Here is a 19,354-nt window from a genome sequence, read left to right as displayed (position 1 = left end):
TCATATTTTATTTCTTCTTTTACGTTTTGATAACATAGAATTATACAAACAAACAAATTTTTTATTTAAACTTTTACTGCTTTAACTATCTCATCTCAAATTGGATATAATTAAATCAGATAATGATGCTAGAATAACTCTGGAATATAAAAACTCTTGATTATCTATAGTTATCTATAATTAATTAATATTTTTCTTAGAGAATATAATTAATTAATATAGAATATAATATTTACAAACTCTATCATATCATTTATTTTGTGTTAGGTCCATAACTTTTGTCTATTTTTTGGCTTTATGTTCGTTGCATATAATAATTAATATATATTTTATAAATTATAATATTAATATACACTCTTTGAATTAGATATACAACCACCTACCGAAATCATAATTAGATTAGAAATTCCATTATATCAGAAAATCTCTCTAATCAAAACTCTTAAAACTCTAAAAAAAATTAAAAAAATTATTCAATTTCTTATGAATAGCTATTTTATATCCTTACGCTACATAAATCAAACTTACATATTTTTGTGGTTATTAATTCATCATAAAGTTAAATACATATGGCTACGGGGGACCGAATGAACAAAAAAAAAGAATGAGCATTAAATAAACAAAAAACTTTTTTAATTACACTTTCAATATAATATTATCCCTTAAAAATATATAAAAACTTTATTAGTTTAAACTATTGTTAATTAAAAATTATACAATTATTGACATGTTACATTACGAGCCACGTGCGTAGCACGTAAAAGAAGTACTAGTTTAATAAACAGAAGAAAACCAAACTATTTTTAGCGGCAAAATCGGACGAGAACATTAGAAGTGTTAGAAGCTGCTTTTACTGTTTCGGTTAGGTATGTGCTCTTGAATTATTCACAACTCTTTCTTCTTCTTCTTCTTCTATTAAATTTATAATTTGAAATTTTTCGGTTTTTTTATTGTTTGTATATTCTTCAGTGGATTTGATATAATATCACTGTTCCAAAATCAAAACTTCACCGCAAAATTTTTCTTTCTGTAGCTGGCTTCTTAATTTGTTCTGCTCTCTGTAGAATGATATTATTGTGGTTTCTCACTCTTGATAGATTAGAATTGTATTTTATTTGGTGTAAATATGATAATTTTTTTGTAATTTTGAATGCATCTGTAATGGCTCAATGAATTTATGTATGATCAATCTTTTTCGTATGGATGCAAGAATTATATTCTATATAGTTAATCTCAGTTTTGCCAGAATTTTCAATTCAGTTCAGTTTCGGCATATGATATGAGTTATTCCAAATGATGCATTTGTGTTTGTGAAACAATATTTTTATAAGAATATGTTATGACTATAAAATTTCGGAGTTTCAAAAACATTTTCAGGAATGAAATGAAACCGGAATGTTAGAACTCGCCAAATTTTCGTGCAACATAGTTTGATGTTATAAGAGGATTTGTTTCGTCCCGAGATTCCAACTAACATGCATATATATATTTGTATCGTATTATTGTCTGAATACAGTGATGGATACATTTCTTTTCACTTCTGAATCTGTCAATGAAGGGCATTCCGACAAGTTATGCGATCAAGTCTCTGATGCTATTCTGGATGCATGTTTGGAGCAAGATCCCGAAAGTAAAGTCGCCTGTGAAATGTGTACTAAGACAGACATGGTGACGGTCTTTGGCGAAATTACGACCAAAGCGAAGGTGGACTACGAGAAGATTGTCCGTGATACGTGCAGAGGCATCGGGTTTGTGTCGGCTGATGTTGGCCTTGATGCTGATAAATGCAAGGTCCTTGTTAATATCGAACAACAAAGCCCGATATTGCTCAGGGAGTCCACGGTCACTTTACGAAGAAATCCGAGGAGATTGGTGCGGGTGATCAAGGCCACATGTTCGGATATGCCACGGATGAGACTCCCGAGCTAATGCCTCTAACCCATGTACTCGCAACCAAGCTCGGAGCTAATCTCACCGAGGTGAGGAAGAACAGAACATGCCCAAGGTTAAGGCCTGACGGAAAGACTCAAGTTACTGTCGAGTATCGGAACAAAGGTGGAGCTATGATTCCGCTCAGGGTTCACACGGTTCTTATTTCAACTCAGCATGATGAGACCGTCACCAATGGACAGATCGCTAAAGACTTGAGGGAGCACGTGATTGAACCGGTCATTCCACCACAGTATGTCGATGAGAACACTATCTTCCACCTTAACCCGTCTGGCCGATTTGTCATCGGTGGCCCACACGGGGATGCTGGCTTAACAGGTTGGAAGATTATCATTGATACTTATGGTGGCTGGGGTGCCCACGGTGGGGGCACCTTCTCCGGAAAGGATCCCACGAAGGTGGATCGAAGTGGTGCTTATATCGTCAGGCAGGCTGCGAAAAGTGTAGTGGCTTCAGGGCTAGCAAGACGCTGCATTGTTCAAGTTTCGTATGCAATTAGTATTTCAGAACCGTTATCTGTTTTTGTCGACACGTACAAGACCGGAAGATTGCGGACAAAGATGTCTTGGGTTTATTTAAAGAAAAGTTTGATTTCAGGCCAGGAATGATTGCTAGCAATCTTAATTTGAAGAGAGGGGGCAATTTCAGGTATCAGAAGACTGCTGCTTACGGGCATTTTGGCCGTGATGACCCAGATTTCACCTGGGAGACTGTGAAACCTCTCAAACCTGCCAAGACGTAGAGTCAATACTATGTTGTACATAAATTTATAGTTGAAGCAGAGGGCTATGTTTCACGGAATTTTATCGAATCCTATGTTCCGGCATTTTATATCTGTTTTAGAAAATACTTAGGGAACTCCAAAAGTTTTAGTTGTATAACTTATGCTGAAACAAGAGATGTTTGAAATGCAAAATGTGAAATGCTGAACATTATTTTTAACAAGAATAGATTTATAAATTCAAAGTTTAGAGACTTTAGAAGCGTTTTCGAAAATATAAACAAAATGTCGGAATATAAATTTGACAAGTTTTCAAACTCTTGTCATAATTTGGCTTTCCTTTCCTTTGGAATTATCATTTTCTGTTGGAATATATCCTCACTGTTTCATTGAATATGTTAGTTAAAGTGCATGCAGTTTGCATTTGCTTTGAGTAGAAAGTAGTGTAGCGTAAGAAATTCTCTCTAAATTTAAATATTTAATTTATTTTTTTCTTTTTTTTAATTTCTTCTCTCTTTATACTTTATTTTCTTCTTCTCTCTTTTATTTTATCATATCCGTAAATACAAAAATAATAAAAATAAATCAATTTAACAATAAATTTTGTATTTAATATTATCAAAATAAAAAGGCCTAATGTCTTAAAAAACCCCGACCTTTTAGCCCCTTTTCAATCATACCCTGACGTTGAAAATTTGTCAATTTTACCCTATTTTACATTTTTGTGTTTCAATTGTACCCTGAAAAATTAAATTAACGTCTTTTGCGTTTGGAAATTTGTTTAAAACATTCTCCATGTCTCGCATATATTAATTGTATAATTTTAAAATTTATTTAAATTTAGTTAAATTAATTAAGAATTTAAATTAGTGTTAATTTGATTATGGTTTTTAGTTAGTTTTTAAAAATAAAGGACTTATTTGTACTTTTTTGAATAAAAAAGAATTTAATTTCATGTTTAGACTTAATTAATTGAATGATTTCATCATTTAAGTGAAAAAATTAACAAAAATTAAAATATTGGGGTACAATTAAAAATGGAAAATTCAAAAGTGGGTAAAATTGACAAATTTTCAACGTCGGGGTGGAATTGAAAAAAAGTTTAAAGGTGAGGGGTTTTTGAGTGATTAAGCCAAATAAAAAAAATGAATATTTGATCTCTTGTTTTGTTTAAAAGTGAACCTGACGGGTACCCGAACCCATGAATAGATCCACCCATACAATTCAATTAGCAGGAGTATTCAGTAAAGTCAAAATCTTTCACTCCCCCCCCCCCCCCACCACCACCACCACCACCGTCGCCGCCATGACCACCAGCGCTGCCATGAATAATAACAATAAGAACAGCCAAACAACAGTAATGTGTTCAGTACTAGCCATTGATCACTCCAATCTTTCTTACAAAGCCTGTTCTTCATGTGAACGCACTCTTTCAGACACTCCAAATTCTCAGTGTGGACTCTGTAATAACTTCAATCCTTCTTCTTCCAAGAGATTTTTTCGTCTCATTGTGAGTATTTTCTTAATTCTTGTTTGATTCTACAGAAAATTCCCCATCTCTTGTTTATTAATTTATATTTCTTATTATTTTGTTTTTTAATTTTTGTGGGCAGGTTTCAATAGCTACTGATACCAAGGTGTTTAATGTAATTTGCTTTGATAGAGCTGCTAGGATCTTATTTGGATGCTCTGCTGATCAGTTTTTTGACTTTGCCAAGATTCACCCTTTGGCTGGTAAACATTTTAACTTGTTTTTTTGTTCAATTATCTTGCAAGTATTTTATGATTTGGGTTTTGTGCTATGTTTTACGGAATCGGAAACGTTGAAATGAAAAATATTAAAATGGAAAATGGCGAAATAGGAATGGAGGAAGCCATAGTTTTGTAAGAATATTACATAATTTAGAAGTTTTTCTGAAAAATAAAAACCAAATGCCATGACATAGGCCCCGGTAAATTTCCGTGCCCCTTAGTTTTTATGATTTGGGTTTTGTGCCACATCTTACGGAAACGAAAATGTTGAAGTATAAAATGAAGAAATGTAAAACAGAAAAATGAAAAAAGGAGGAAGCCATATTATTGTAAGAATAGGTTTAGAAGCTTTTCTGAAAATAAAAATGAAATGCCAAGATATGGGACTCGACAAGTTTCCCTGCATCGAAGGTTTTATGATCTAGGGTTTGTTCTACATTTTACAGAAACAGAAACGTTGAAATGAAAAAAATTGAATTTGAAATGTATGATGAAATGGAAAACAGCAAATTGAAAAAACGGGTTGAGCAATATTTTAAAAAGGATAAGTTATAAATATAAACTCCTGGAGCTTAAAAGAATTTCTGACAATGAAAACAAATCGCTGAGACGTAGGACTTGATAAGTTTTCGTGCACCATAGGTTTGTGATGAGTGTCGATGTTTTGGGTGTTGCTATGGCAATTGGGCTGAGCCAATTTCGTGTCTTTGTTAATTGATAGTATGCATTTCCGCAGGTGCTAATGCTAGTAAAGTTCTTGAAGGAGAGATGTTTAGAATGACATTGTCAAAACCAAAGAATGGTAATGCACGACATATGCGAGCAGTGTCAATTCTGCCTTTGAGGACCGGTTTCCAGCCAGCAATTGAGACATTAAAGAAGTTGTATGGGGTAAGAGCAAGTTCATGATTCTTCTTTGTAATTCCTGCATGCATTTGCAACTTGCCATGGGTGGGTAGTGTATCTTTTTTACTAGGAACTAAGATTTACTTTTCTTCTTCCTTTACGGCTAGTTGATCTTCATGATATTGATTTGTATTTCATTCTTGAAACAAAAAAGAGGCTTTCTTCTCTTGTTATCGGTTGTTGTTGGTGATATAGATTTGCTGATCACTTAACCGAGAACCAATTGTTGTTGGTGACATAAATGAATGCTGATGAGATAAAGGGCTATAGTGCATGAAAACTTACCGAGTCCTACGTTTTTGTTTCTGAAAAATTTCTAATACTTGAAAATTTGATAACATATCCTTGTAAAGAATATCATTTTGCAGTTTTTCGTTTTAGTTGTTGCTGTTTCATCCGTCCCTTAAGGTGCAACATAGGATTAGGAAAAACCTGGTATATAATTGCTAAAAGGATATATCTATTTTGTTTCTTTCATTTTTATTTTAAATTTGTAGAATAAACTGAAAAACAGTATATTTGAAGTTCGCACATTCTGAAACTATGTCGAACAATGCTAAGAAAAGGGAGGAAAGTTAAGACTGTATCAATCAGATTGGAGAAATTCTGTCTTTGTTAGTGTCATCAAGCTTCCCTTGCATCCAGCTCTTTAGCATTTGTAATGCTGCTTTTGGCTGATCCATTGGAACCATATGACCAGCCTTGTTGACCTGATTATTGTTATAGAGAATCAAAGTCGCTCAAGTTAGAATTCGTAATTGCAGTTTAGAAGAGAGAGACACATAGATTTATGAAAATAGAGAGTGGACCTTGAGGAAAGCTAGAGGACCATGGCTTTTTAACTGCCCTGCTTCTGCGCCTTCAACTGTGAACGGAACAGTTGAAGCTGCTTCGAAATCCTTCTGCCCCGTCCATTCCATTGCATGAACCCACCTTGAATTTCCTGCACAAACAGAGTCATATCGGTAATTTTGTTGCAGCAGAAAGAATGTTAAGTCGAGTCAAAATATAGTTAAGTTCAAGTTCAACTCAACTCGATCAAGTTTTGTTTTAGGAACTCGGGATTGAGTTCAGTATAATAATTGAGAATCGATCTCGATATGACTCAATTATCTATTTAAATATTTAAAAATTAAAATTTTTTAGTATAGAAAGAAAGGTATTATTATAAATATCTATAAGCGTAAAGGATAAAAAGGCAAATTAACCAAAATTCAATTAGACTCGTGAGCTTGTCGGGCTGAGTAATGCTCAAATTCCTCGATAACTGACTCGAAGAAGCTCGAACTCGAACTCAACTCGATTAATATCGAGTCAATTATGAGCACTTTTTGAGTCAATCTCGAGTAGCTCGTGAATTGACTCAACTCTGTTACACCCCTAGTTCTAACAAAACCATATAATCGTACCGAGCCAGTTGCATATGAGATCCTCCTCTCCTGCATAGATGAGTACTCTGATACCATCTTCAAGAAGTGCAGGAATTCCTACTTCAAGATTTCTCATCCAGTCCCTTAGCATTGCATCATAAACATCTGAACTGCATGACACAAATTCTCTGTTGCCTACCCCTAGAGAATCCCTCACTATTTTATCGTTCAGAAACGTTTCCATGTTTGAAAAATCATAACATAACTGCCCTTCGCATTGCTTTCTGATATCATAGTACTGCAGATCAAAGAGTATGCATTTTCATCAAAAAATTGGATTTTTTTTTTAATTTGTTTGAATAATAGTTGAAACGCTTCCTTACGTTAATATTGCCAGCAACATGCATGATCTCATTGAATATGTTATTGCAAACACTGTATGCAGATTCACAGGTAGATTCTCCATTGGTACCTGGTAAATAATTCCAAGTTCAGTACAAAAAATGAAGAGCAACATAGAACGAAGAATGGAAAGGGAATTAGATTAAGCATGAGGAATTACCACAAGCTTTGATAGCCTGATCACATGATGGCATCAGTTCATTAATTCTCTGGTAATCTGATTGTTCAATTAAATCATTCTCCAAGGCATAATCAGTATATGCTTTGTACTGGATAGAAGGATCTGTTAGGCCATTACCGATAGCGAATCCCTGTCAAATAATTTTGCATGGTCAACACAATTGAACACCAATTACTAATGTTGGTGCAACCTAAGTTACTCGGAAACTTCCCGAGTGTTACATTACAACGTTCCGTTTCTGTTAAACGCTTTCAGAAACGCTTTTGAAACTGTATTCTAATCAATTCATATAAAAAATAGGGTTAATTACATATAAAATCACCATCTTTACACGAAATTGCAAAAATAACACGACCTTTAAAACGTGGCAATTCAGGGCACCACCTTTCATTTATTTTCAAAAATAACACGGGCACATTTTTAGTGGCGTTTTTGCTGACGTGGCACGACACGTGGCACTCCCATCGGATGTTCAAGTCAGCAAAATTTTATCAAAAAACGTGCCCATGTTGTTTTTGAAAAGAAATGAAAGGTGATGCCCTAAATTGACACGTTTTAAAGGTCGTGTTATTTTTGAGAATTCGTGTAAAGGTGGTGATTTTATATGTAATTAACCCTAAAAAATATCATTTCGCCCGAACCCGTTTCTGTGTTTTGTTTCCGTACCTTGAGATTTATATGAATCCCTTGATTGTTCTTGTTTCCTTGATGAACCCTGGCAGCAAATGCAGGAATGTAATGGCCAGCATAGGACTCTCCAGTTATGAAAAAATCATTTTTAGCCAACTCGGGATGCTTTGTGAAGAATGCCTATTGTCCCATAAATAGATCGAATCAAAACTTTTAGACTAAATTTTTACACTTGAAAATAAAGAACATATAATTTAAAAACAGAAAAGGTAACTACAATGTAAATTAGGGGGATAACCTAGTCGAGTCAATTTGCGAGTTACTCGGGATTGACTTGAAAAATACTTGAAATGTATTTGATATTAATCGAGTCGAGCTTTAATTTCGAGTCAATTGTTAAGAGCATCAAGATGCTCGGCTTGACAAGTTCGGAAACCTAACTAAGAGTTGGTTAATTTTTACACATATTTTAGTCAGTCCAAGCTCGAATTTAATAGTGGTTCGATTCGACTCGATTAAACCCTTATGTAAACACAGAAACTGACCTGCAAGAAATCATACAAGTCATTGCTAACACCATTTTCATCATGTCGCAGATCACTCTGATCAGTTGTATAACTAAATCCTGTCCCAGTCGGCTGATCGACGAAAATGAGATTTGATGCCTGTCAAGAACATAAGAAGATTTTTCAAATCCAATTTTTTTTTTTAATCAAAAATGGTATAAAAAGTGTTTTAATTTTCTGTAATATACCTTATCCCAGCCATAATCATTCCATTGAAGAGACATATTATTAGAAAGATGGTAAGGACCATTTTCGTAAAACAAAGCTAATTCACTGCTGCATCCTGGCCCTCCAGTCAACCATATAACTACAGGATCTTCCTTGGTGTTTCTTGATTCGAAGAAAAAATAGAACATCCTGTAAAAAAAATTAGCAACATTTAAAATATTTGACAGAAATCCAAAAGAACACAAACTTATTTAAACTTTATAAATTTTAAATTTGCTACATTACTCATGTGGACTTATGTAACAAGGAAACTTCTTGAGTCCTACGTTACGGCGTTTCCTTTTTCATTTCTGGGAGTGCTCTAAATTTCTAGAAGTTATATATATAACCTATTTGTGTAAAATAGTTGTTTCGCCCATTTTCCGTTTTGATGTTTCTCCTTTCGGCGTTTCGGTTCCCAAAAATGATTTATAACCTTTTCATGTAAACAAAATTTTTTTTGCTTGTTCCCATTTCATTGTTTCTCATTTTGGCATATCAGTTTTTGGAAGCGCTTTTGAAACTCCAAACTCTATTTACAACATATCCTTGTGTAAAATATTGGTCTGCACGTTTTCTGTTTCGGTGCTTCTCATTTTGGCGTTTCAGAATTTCCGAAATGCTGAAACCCTATATTTATAATGTATTTGTATAAAAGCTATTGTTTTTCCCGTTTCTATTTCGACGTTTTTTGTTTCAGCGTTTCATTTCCGATACCTATTTCTTTCCTATTGTAATGGAACAAAACCAAAAAAAAAAATGACAGTTTTGATATATTTACCTTGCAGCTGTAGTGTTAGGAAGCTTGAAATAGCCAGCATGGTGACCAAAATCTTGAACAGAAGGACCAGGATCACCAAGAACATTGAATTTCAAAGGATTTTCAACAAGATCAGGACTAGATTGTAAAAAATCATCACCAATCTCTGGCAGATTAATGGAGTGCTTAGGAGACAAGTTAAATCCTCTAATTAGCTTCTCCCCTTGTTGTTTAGGGGCAATTTGGTCATTGTAAGAAGAAGAAGAATTTGCATATGATGAGAAAGTTGAAATGGTGACAAAAAGAATTAAATAAAAGCATGGTAATGATGCCATTTGAGAGATTTGAAACATATAATTGTATTGGATCTTGATGAGTTTATAAAATATATATGTGTATATATAAGTTTGATGAAGTAAGTTGGTAGAGTAAAGATGTTGTATACTTATATATATGTGTGTGAACAAGAAATGTAAACTTGTATGATTACTTTATTTAGTTTCTTGAAATGTTGTTTTTTATTGGTTAGCCTACCCTTATTTTTTTTCCTTTTTCTTACGAGGGATTCCATAACAATTACTCCCTCCGGTTCATAATATTTGTCGCATTTGAGAATTTTTTTATCCATTATTTATCACTTTAGAGTTTTAAAAAAGTATTTATTGTTATCTTTTCAAATTTATAAATAACTTAATAAAGTTAAAAGAACTAGTGAAATATAAAAATAGCAATCCTATCCGGTCTATAATATTTATCACATTTGAAAATTGTTTTTGATTTATAACATTTATCATTTTAAAGTTTCAAAAAAGCAACTTGAAAACAAAGGAAATTCAAAGAAAAAAACCCTAGCCGTCTCTTTCTTTTGAAAAACCTCTCAAATCCTAGTAAGTTTTACCTTTTTGTTCATTTGGGAGGTGGTTTTTGGCCATTCTTGGCCAAAAATCACCTCTTCAATCTCTCAAATTCAGTTTTTTTAGCCTTTTCCATAGTTTTTGTCTTTAATTTTGAATAAAATTTCTTTATAGGCCAATTTTGGTCTAGATTTAGAAATTATTTTCTACCTTAATATCTTAATTTTATTAGATCTATTCTAATCGAAATTAAGAATAGTTTTTTTCATCGTTGGAGATGAAATTGTTTTTTGCGATGCAAGCGATTTGGATCTCTAAAACAATTAGAGTCACCATCTTACGACGGATTTCACCAAATATCGGTATGTTCTGCGTCAGTATAGATGATGTCTTTAATGTTCAAGAGAAGAGATATGTCACTGAAGATGTGATTAAGGGCTCTAATGATGAAGTTATAGCTGCTAGTTGTAGCAGTCGTGCGATTAAAGTTAGTATTATCATGGCAAGCGAAGCTAATCTAATTCCCTTTATTTTAAAGGTTGTAATAGATGCCTTCAACAACAACTCTTTGCTTTGTAATATTATCAGTTTGATAGCACATGACTACTTTAGCTTAATTGAGATGCATATATGTTGTTTTAATTACGATAGAAAATCTCATGTGGTAGCATATGACTATTTTAGTTTATCTAATTGGTTGGGGCATGTCCCTCCGATTATCAAATTCTATGTACTGGCTGATCAATCAGCTTTTGATTAATAGAAGTTTTTATTTCAAAAAAAAAAGTTTCAAAAAAGCATTGATTGCTAATTTTCTAAATTTATCTCTAACAATAAATAACTTAATAAGGTTAAAAAGGCTAGTCAGATATAAAAATAGTAGTAGTAATTAATATGGACAATTTTGGAAAAGTATATACAAATCAAGATATATATATATATATTACTTTCTTAATTTATGTGAAATGTTCAAATGTGACAAATATTATGTAACAAAATAAGTAATTAATATGGACAGTTTAGTAAAAGTATATACAAATCAAGACATTATTTTTTTTTTAATATATGTGAAATGATCAAATGCGACAAATATTATGGATCAGAGGAAGTACTTGTTTTTAGAAAAAAGGTCATTACAATTCTCGAACTTGTAAATCGGGCTCAAACTAACCATACTAGATTAATTTTAATGATTTAGTCGTAACTCTTTAAATTAGCCCGATCATATTTATTTATGTGATTTCAAAGCGCGTGAAAGTAGAATGTGAAGATATTAAATATAAAACTGTTGGTGTAAAATCTTAACTAAAATGTTTTTATAATTATTTTTCACGGCTTTGAAAATATTGAAGTAGGTGTAATTGATGTTATTTTAAAAATTTATGGTTATATGAACTTTTTTTTTGTCAAAGATAGTCTACTCTAATTATTAGTGGGGGTTAGCGGAAGTTAATGTTAGACCTTTTTTAAATAGGCACACTGCCCGTGAGTGTTGAGGGTCGAACCCTCAACCTCATACACATATCATTAGAGCTTAGCCAACTGGACCAAGTCTTCAAGTGTATGGTTATATGAACTTGGCTCATAAAATTAAGTACTGGAAGATTTTTATTCTGTTTTTATACACCCATCTGGTTGTTTTATATGATACCAGCGATTCAAGCTCGGCAAAGGTATATGAATGGTAAAATAATTTCTACTAAATTTTAGGGTTAACTACATATTTATAATTGAGACTCGAGAAATTTAATTGCAATAAAAATGAAATTGTTTAGAGTTTTAAGTTCTATGTATAATAAGGATATAATTCATAAGTTGAGGAACTCTTAGAATTTTATCAATCGTTTGATTTTCTGGATGATAAACTTAGAGGAGAATCGTCATCAAGCTGTTAGAAAAGTATTCCCAAAACATGCATACCAAACTGAAAACTTTATGCTCAATTTATCAACCAATCACTTGGTTATCACTTTCCAATTAATCTCCATAAAAAACCTTTTTAATCTTAAAAAGAAATTAAAGAAATATGCTATGTTGTCAATTTTATACAGTTTGAGAAATAGGTAATTTCAAAACGAATCGTCAATTTTAATTTGTTTTAATCAATGAGTTATAACTCAAATAATATAAATTTTGGACATCAAACTGTTAGGTCGTGGATTCAAGTCTTTCCACATGCGCTCTCCCTTTTCAATTATCAAAAAAAATTCGTTTTATAATTTTAACCATTTTAAATATAAATATTAAACTTGTATAATTGAAAATACCGAATAACCTTGGCATAAAAAAATTAAATAATATCAAGCTCGTTATTTTAAAAGAAACCTCCAAACCTGCAATCCGACTCGTTCTATCCTTTCAACTTCAAATTATCTAATAATATTCCAACACTTCAGCTTCAATTTATATGTAATGCTCCAATTATTTTCAGTTATCTCATCTTAAGGGGCAAAAGAAGATAAAATATCAGACTTAAAAATATTTTTATTTAAAGTTATAACTTTTATTTAATTTTTTTTATCAAATAATCGAGAGGTAAAATGGATATTTTTTAACAGAGAAAAATAAATATATCTTGAATCATAATTAATTGAAACTATAATTGGAATAACAAGATGGTCACATCAGTGGCATCAAAAATGATTTATTGAATTGTTTCCATACATATTCGGACCAACAAGCCATGGAAGAGTCCCTCTCATCTATTCTTTTAACTTACCTTAATGAGCTGTCCCTTCAATAGATTGACTATCCCTAGCTAATTAACAATATTACAAAACCAATGAACTTTAACTCAAATGGTATAAGCGCTAAGCAGAAAACTGATAGGTCGTGGGTTCGTTTCCTTCCACAAGTGCTCCCCCTTCTTAAATTATATAAAAAAAAATTACAAATGTGAGTCTAAATTCATTTATTTCTTTAATTTAGTAATTAAGTCTTCATTTAATTAAGAAAATGGAGCTGTGAACCGACCAGCTCAATTGGTCCAAAAAAAGGGTTGTAATTTTGAGTTTTGGAATTTATTGGGCCTAATTACTTTGAATCGAGAAGAGAGCGCCTTTTTTTTGAGAGGAATTGAACCCACAACTTTAATATAATGATATCCATCGTTTATACTATTTGAACTATAATCCATTAATTTGTGTTAAAGTGGAAGATCTTTTCAGAAATATTAGCCATAAAAAAATAAAACTATGAATTTTATTGAATATAAATGAACAGATACGATTGGATTGGTTAAGAAAGAACTGATTTAATCAAAACCAAATGAGTAATTACTCTATGTTTTTTAATTGAGATGATTGAATTAGTAATTTTAATCGAAATTGATTATGCCAAATTAACTAAAAATTCAAAAATACAAAATTGAACAGGTTAATTTGTTTAAACCGATGAAAATTTAACAATTAAAAATAAATATAAAGATATTCATTAATCAAAATTTTAAAATATTCAACAATGACGGAATCAATTTTGTTATTAATCAAACTGAACTGACCAAACTAAATAATTAACCAAAATCTTTAACCGATTTAGATGAAATAGATGTTTAGTTTAGTCAATTCGGTTTAATTCAATCAACTAGATTAGTTTAATAGTACTTTAGTAAAAAAAATTAAAAAGGTAATAGAGGGTTTGTTTTATAGAAGTGAAAAAGAGAGGATGATATTGCGTGGAGGAGATTAGTAGCTTAAGACAAGGGTGATTAACATATACTATTATATTACATATGTTTAATAATACTACAAAACATTGTCTTCACTCAACGTCTAAAGTTTGTGTCCTCTTTTCATAAAAACGTGTCTCTGTATTATCAATCTATAACTATGCTTTGCTGCAAAGAATGGTAAGACATTAGATTACCATCAAATATTGTTGTTTCTTCAGGCTATCTAATCCTTTTGTTTTCAAGCAATCCTAAAATTGCAAATAAGTGTTTTTAATAATGGGTTCACCATAACCAACTGTTGAGATTAAGAGTAGGGGCGTGCCTCGATCGATTCGATTCCGCTATTTGGTCTCTTTTTCAAGTTGTTTATTTATTAAGTCTTATATTTATAAATTTTTATTTTATCTGGGTTTCTTTTCAGATTTGATGATATGACTCATTTGTCAACGTGTCAAGTCAGTTGTAAATTTAAATTTAATCTCACGCGCATTTTACGGCAAAGATAATGCACGTTTTTTTGTTCCGTCCAAAAAGGAACCTACAAATTTAAAATAAATGAAGTATAGAGACTAAATAAAGACAAAAATTTAGAAAAGATAAGATAAATAAAAATTTAAAAGTACAAGAGCCTAAAAATGGAGTTGGCCTGTATCTTTCTTAATGATAAGTCATTAATATTTTTTAAGTTTACTATAATTATTTTGATAATTAAATTATAAAAGATTCATTTAAATTATGAGAGAATTTGTTAAATTTTTAACATAGTATTAATTTTTTTAAAGTTATAACAGGTTCGGCATGTAACGCTTATAATGTCTATGATTGCAAAGTGACATCTCAATGAATGTTATGATGTAAATTTGTTAAAGCTCGTGACAGAAATGCAGCAAAAGATAAAAGTCGGTTCACTTGATGCTGGGTGCCAAATATGTTCACACACTTTATATATCTGATTACGCATACAGTTCCGGGCCGAAACATTCAGTTATAGGTCACATGTTTGTCATGTAAAAAGAACCTGAGAACACAGCACATGCATTAAAAATATGCACCAAATCTGGCTAGATTTACATACGACCATAGCGTTAATAGAGCTCAACGAATGGTTTATTCCAACACGAGAGTATTCTTTTTTATACAAAATGTGTACAACTGGCACCGGATCAATGCCTGAAACTGCAAGTTAGGTATGATACATATAGGATACATCTCGATTTCAATATGACACACTGATTTCTTTCATCTCATATACTCCGTAAAATAATTATCAGTCGGCAGCAGTTGCATTGCGATCAATGGTTATGCTCAGATAATACACTAATCCTCACATTATGACCGAACTTTGGCAAGACGGGCCCTTATTTCTTCTAGTTCTTCCTCATCATCTGCGCCCTCCGCAATTGCGTCTTCCTATAAAAATAAATAAAAAATAATATTTTATGTTCTTCTGCTAACAAATCTGAAACTATGCTCATTAGCCGGTGTCAGTATTTCAAACATACCTCTTGTGCTGTTCCAGCTGACTGCTTCACTCTCTGCTTCCTAACTGCTTCTGGTAGCTGTGCAGCGGTTTCGCCGGCTATAGCAGTCAAGACCTTATCAACTTCTTCCTCAATTTCATCTTCAATATCGTCCGAGTCCAACGCGCTGTCGACAGCATCGTTCACAAATTCCTCAATCACCCCTGCCTGAGAATTGCAAAGAAAAAAATACCTATTACTGAAGGATTCAGCAATAATATGAATACAGTCGCCAATAAGTTTATTAATAGGCTGTGTAGCTCGGACACAGATACGGAAAAAAAGGAACATTTGGACACACGGCAATACAGTGTTATTTTAAGATTTTCAATGTTAAAAATAAAGTTGTGTCCGAAACACCAAGTATCCATCATATTTTCGGATCCAAAATTGATGATTGAATGAAGTGTCCGAACTACTTAGTTGAAAGGTGTAACTATTCAAAGATAAATATTGAGATACACCATATTAGTGTCAAAATTTCATCAGCATACGAGATCAAGAAGCAAACTTAAGCACATTTAAAGGCAATGACATCACAAAGAAAGAAGAACCCCGCTGATGCTGAATGGAAACAGAAACTAAAACGGAAAACGATGAAATGATAAGTAGTATAAAAATAGGTTAGATATAGAAAGTCTGGGGGTCTCAAACATATTTCTTTAAACAGAAACAATACACCGAAACGTAGAATTCAACAAATTTCCGTACAACATAGCCCTAATGTCTTTGAACAGGAAAGTACAGACGAAGAGATGAAATTATAATGAGCAGGAACCAATTGATATGAAAATGCTCTAATACAAAACAAAATGAATCATGAAAATTACAATTAGTATACAAACAATAGGCCATCATTTCTTAAGGTACAAAAAATTGTTGAATAAAATACCTTCATCATTTCTTTGCTAAACTCTTGCATTGTAGCGGCAACAGCTGGAGCCTTCATGAGATTATTCACAAGCTTCATGACTTCAGCACTCTTCGACAAATGGCCCACTGTGCGAGCAATGGCTGCACAATCAACCAGAAGTAATACAAAGAATCATATTAGAAACAGAAACAAAGCTAAACATAGACAACAAGCCCACAAAATACTTGATTAAATCAATACGTTGATGATGTGTACTTTTGCTAATGAGTTAAAATCAAGAGAGAGATAGAGATTAGTAATAAATATAACAAAATAAAGAGCAAAGCATTACGACAACATAATAAAGTAAAAGAAAATTCCAAACTAATCTTTCATCTAAAGTATAGTATTTTATGATTTTTCGATACTCATTTCATTTCAAGTATCGCCAGTCAAACTCAAGCCTCATATGCCAATCTTCAACTTCAACTCCAGGGAAGTTTAGTTGTATTACTCTCAAAACTTTCTAATGTCTCATTCAACATGCCACCATCAAACACAGCTTATTTTCTTTATGGCTAAACTAAAAGGACTGAGAAAAGACACACGGATAGGAATTCCCAATAACTGAATACGATCTTTTGAAAGGATTGCTTAAGCATTTGCACCCGACAACCCTCCAAAGCACAGAAACGATACTCACTAGTAACCGTATCCTAAATGACAAGCAGCACATAAGGGCGAATTTGTGCCCCTCGCCTAATTTGATCAAAATTTCTAATTTTGACACTAACAATCTACTCCCATGTTTCTGATCACAACTAAGCAAATAAACACAAGAAATTTATGTTAATGGAATTCAATACACCAACTAATATGTATATAAAACAGAAAAGGTCACTCGCACACAGCAGCAATACTTAGAGAAATGATAAATCTAAACAGCATATAGGCAAAAGCACAACATGAGCTGAGCATGAGAAACAACATACCTACACTTTCACCAAGGTGCATCGATATTGAATTCATTTGTGCCTTATTTTCATAAAGGCGGTTTACTGTCTTTCTAGATCTCACAATTTCCTTAGCAAGCACCTGATATATTACAAAAGAAAATAAAGCACGAAAAAAGGTCAACATCACACCCTCAATTATGTCCCGTAGTAAGATTACATGGCCAGGCTAACAAATGGTACTCCTGTAAGAGCAAATGTAAAACTTCTAAAACAAACCAAATATCAACAACATCAAGAATTGTTGATTCAAACACTTTTCATATTAACTTTCAACACATTCAGAGAAAATGCACATAAAAAATCAGCTACAACACAAATTAAGAATCGCTTTCGTTCCCGATTACGATAAAAACAAGACTAGCAACAACCTATAAGTACAAAATCGGATCAATCAAAGAAATTAATGAACAGCATCAATAATTTAATGTGATAATAATACCTTAGCAGAACCCATGTCGTTCCTCTTAGCAGCATCTTTAATCGCCTTTTGTACACTCTTCTCTTCTCTCTCTATATCTACACAAATAAAAAAGCTTAAGTTAACAATAAACCATCAACACTAACACAAAATTAACAGCAGCCCACCAATCAAAATTAGTTGATTTGTAAAACCAAAACCAGCCCATGAAGAAATTAAGGTAATTACCTCGGATTTGGCGCTCAATATTGCGACATTCTTGACGAAGTCTGCGTTGCCAATCTCTTAACTGTTGCTGGGGATTGGCTTTAGGCTTAATTATGTTCATCATTTTCTCCATTGTGTTTGTTGAATTACAGATGAATGAGGCGTGAGTGATTGTTGTCGGAGATGAAGATTCAATCTTTGCGTGTTTTTGCCAAAGTGAAAATGGGAGCCAAACATGGCGTTAGTATAGAAAGCCCAACTGGCCTGAATATATTGGATGTAATAATAACATGGGCCTATGTAAGCCCATGGATATTTGGCCGCATTTAGGTGTATTTGGACCGAATCAATCTGGCGTACGCATATTCATCGGTTCGGTTTGTATGGATTCAGAACAGATCCGACTGAGCTTGAGTTTTTAAATGGATTTTTTACACAAATCTCCTAAAAATGATATAGTGTTATATTTTTACCTCAACATTTTCAATTTGACAAAAATCTCTCTAAAAGATAAAATAATTCTTACAAATACTCCATAAGCCAAAATAATAAGCACTTTAAGACAAATACAAGTTTTAAGAAATAGTACTTATCAAGATAAAATATAACACTAATAATGAAATTAATCTAATAATTTGATTCTACCTTTTGTCTTGTCTCACTTTTTTTATTTCGCTTATGCTTAACATTTATTTCAATAGCTTTTATGAGAATAATATAGCCAATTACATTCCACCACATCATTAAAATGTTAAATATAATTTGTTACATAATAAATGACTTAACAAAATATAATTGAATATAGACGGTCTATACAATATTTTTTAGCTTACTTAGAGAGAGACAAGGGGAGAGAGAGTAAAGGTATTCAAAAACCGACCAAAATCAAACAATTGAACCGATAAATTCGGTGCAATGTCATAGAATAATTTTTTCAAGTATTCGGTTGGTTAAATTTTGACATTAAAAATTTCCCAATTAGATTTTAATATAAATTTAACCGAAAATAATTGAACCGGAAAATTAAACGAACAATATTAGGTAGTTTTTAGCAAAAGCACACCCCTAATAGAAAGGATGGAAGGAAGAGAGAGACGGTCATGTGTAGTAACGAACCTGATAAGTACGGTTTGATTTAGTTTGAAATCATAATATTTTATTTTATTTTCAGATTTAATTTTGATGATAAAAAAATTCGAAGTTGTCTTAGTTCAGTTTTAAATATTTTATATAATTGTACAATTAATTGGGTTGATTTTGAATCGGTTTGAACTGAATACACACTCTAATAAGTAGCATTTAGTCTTATTATCTATTTTTAGCGGTATAAAATTGTTATCCTGCCAATTTTATATAGGCTTATTTTCTAAA

At 32.3% G+C, this 19,354-nt stretch overlaps 3 protein-coding genes and 1 pseudogene across 3 annotated transcripts; 2 read left to right on the top strand and 2 right to left on the bottom strand.

The window, feature by feature from the left end:
- Positions 1 to 833: 833 nt before the first annotated feature.
- Positions 834 to 2,908, top strand: LOC126655884 (S-adenosylmethionine synthase 1-like; annotated as a pseudogene).
- A 991-nt stretch (positions 2,909 to 3,899) lies between these two features.
- Positions 3,900 to 7,502, top strand: LOC126664221 (uncharacterized). Its single transcript, XM_050356502.2, has 4 exons — positions 3,900 to 4,181; positions 4,285 to 4,405; positions 5,160 to 5,314; positions 7,145 to 7,502. Exons 1-4 carry the CDS (start codon positions 3,978 to 3,980, stop codon positions 7,154 to 7,156), a joined length of 492 nt encoding a protein of 163 aa, XP_050212459.1. The 5' UTR covers positions 3,900 to 3,977; the 3' UTR covers positions 7,157 to 7,502.
- On the bottom strand, positions 5,770 to 9,798 carry LOC126664220 (serine carboxypeptidase-like). Its single transcript, XM_050356501.1, has 9 exons — positions 9,467 to 9,798; positions 8,667 to 8,835; positions 8,458 to 8,577; positions 7,949 to 8,092; positions 7,262 to 7,412; positions 7,083 to 7,171; positions 6,739 to 6,997; positions 6,139 to 6,272; positions 5,770 to 6,039 (listed from the first exon to the last, which is right to left on the bottom strand). The coding sequence occupies exons 1-9, from the start codon at positions 9,796 to 9,798 to the stop codon at positions 5,920 to 5,922; spliced, it is 1,518 nt and encodes a 505-aa protein (XP_050212458.1). The 3' UTR covers positions 5,770 to 5,919.
- Positions 9,799 to 14,977: 5,179 nt separating this feature from the next.
- On the bottom strand, positions 14,978 to 18,221 carry LOC126666037 (vacuolar protein sorting-associated protein 24 homolog 1-like). The gene is made up of 6 exons (XM_050358982.2): positions 18,005 to 18,221; positions 17,798 to 17,874; positions 17,335 to 17,437; positions 16,382 to 16,503; positions 15,472 to 15,657; positions 14,978 to 15,379 (listed from the first exon to the last, which is right to left on the bottom strand). Exons 1-6 carry the CDS (start codon positions 18,114 to 18,116, stop codon positions 15,299 to 15,301), a joined length of 681 nt encoding a protein of 226 aa, XP_050214939.1. The 5' UTR covers positions 18,117 to 18,221; the 3' UTR covers positions 14,978 to 15,298.
- Between the last annotated feature and the right edge of the window lie 1,133 nt (positions 18,222 to 19,354).

This window comes from Mercurialis annua, linkage group LG1-X, assembly GCF_937616625.2.
Source record: "Mercurialis annua linkage group LG1-X, ddMerAnnu1.2, whole genome shotgun sequence".
Classification (NCBI taxonomy): domain Eukaryota; kingdom Viridiplantae; phylum Streptophyta; class Magnoliopsida; order Malpighiales; family Euphorbiaceae; genus Mercurialis; species Mercurialis annua.
Note: the sequence above shows the minus strand (reverse complement) of the source record. Positions and strands in the feature narration are given on the sequence as shown.

What these genes read in the sequence shown, in the direction of transcription:
- LOC126664221 (XM_050356502.2), top strand. Translation starts at nt 3,978, where the DNA reads ATGACCACCAGCGCTGCCATGAATAATAACAATAAGAACAGCCAAACA. An exon ending in AGAGATTTTTTCGTCTCATT is followed by an intron (nt 4,182 to 4,284) that starts GTGAGTATTTTC and finishes TTTTGTGGGCAG; the next exon opens with GTTTCAATAGCTACTGATAC. An exon ending in CAAGATTCACCCTTTGGCTG is followed by an intron (nt 4,406 to 5,159) that starts GTAAACATTTTA and finishes GCATTTCCGCAG; the next exon opens with GTGCTAATGCTAGTAAAGTT.
- LOC126664220 (XM_050356501.1), bottom strand. Translation starts at nt 9,798, where the DNA reads ATGTTTCAAATCTCTCAAATGGCATCATTACCATGCTTTTATTTAATT. An exon ending in ACTTGTATGATTTCTTGCAG is followed by an intron (nt 8,093 to 8,457) that starts GTCAGTTTCTGT and finishes ATGGGACAATAG; the next exon opens with GCATTCTTCACAAAGCATCC. An exon ending in TCAGGCTATCAAAGCTTGTG is followed by an intron (nt 7,172 to 7,261) that starts GTAATTCCTCAT and finishes ATTATTTACCAG; the next exon opens with GTACCAATGGAGAATCTACC.
- LOC126666037 (XM_050358982.2), bottom strand. Translation starts at nt 18,116, where the DNA reads ATGGAGAAAATGATGAACATAATTAAGCCTAAAGCCAATCCCCAGCAA. An exon ending in TATTGAGCGCCAAATCCGAG is followed by an intron (nt 17,875 to 18,004) that starts GTAATTACCTTA and finishes TTATTTGTGTAG; the next exon opens with ATATAGAGAGAGAAGAGAAG. An exon ending in CAGCTGGAACAGCACAAGAG is followed by an intron (nt 15,380 to 15,471) that starts GTATGTTTGAAA and finishes TTATTTTTATAG; the next exon opens with GAAGACGCAATTGCGGAGGG.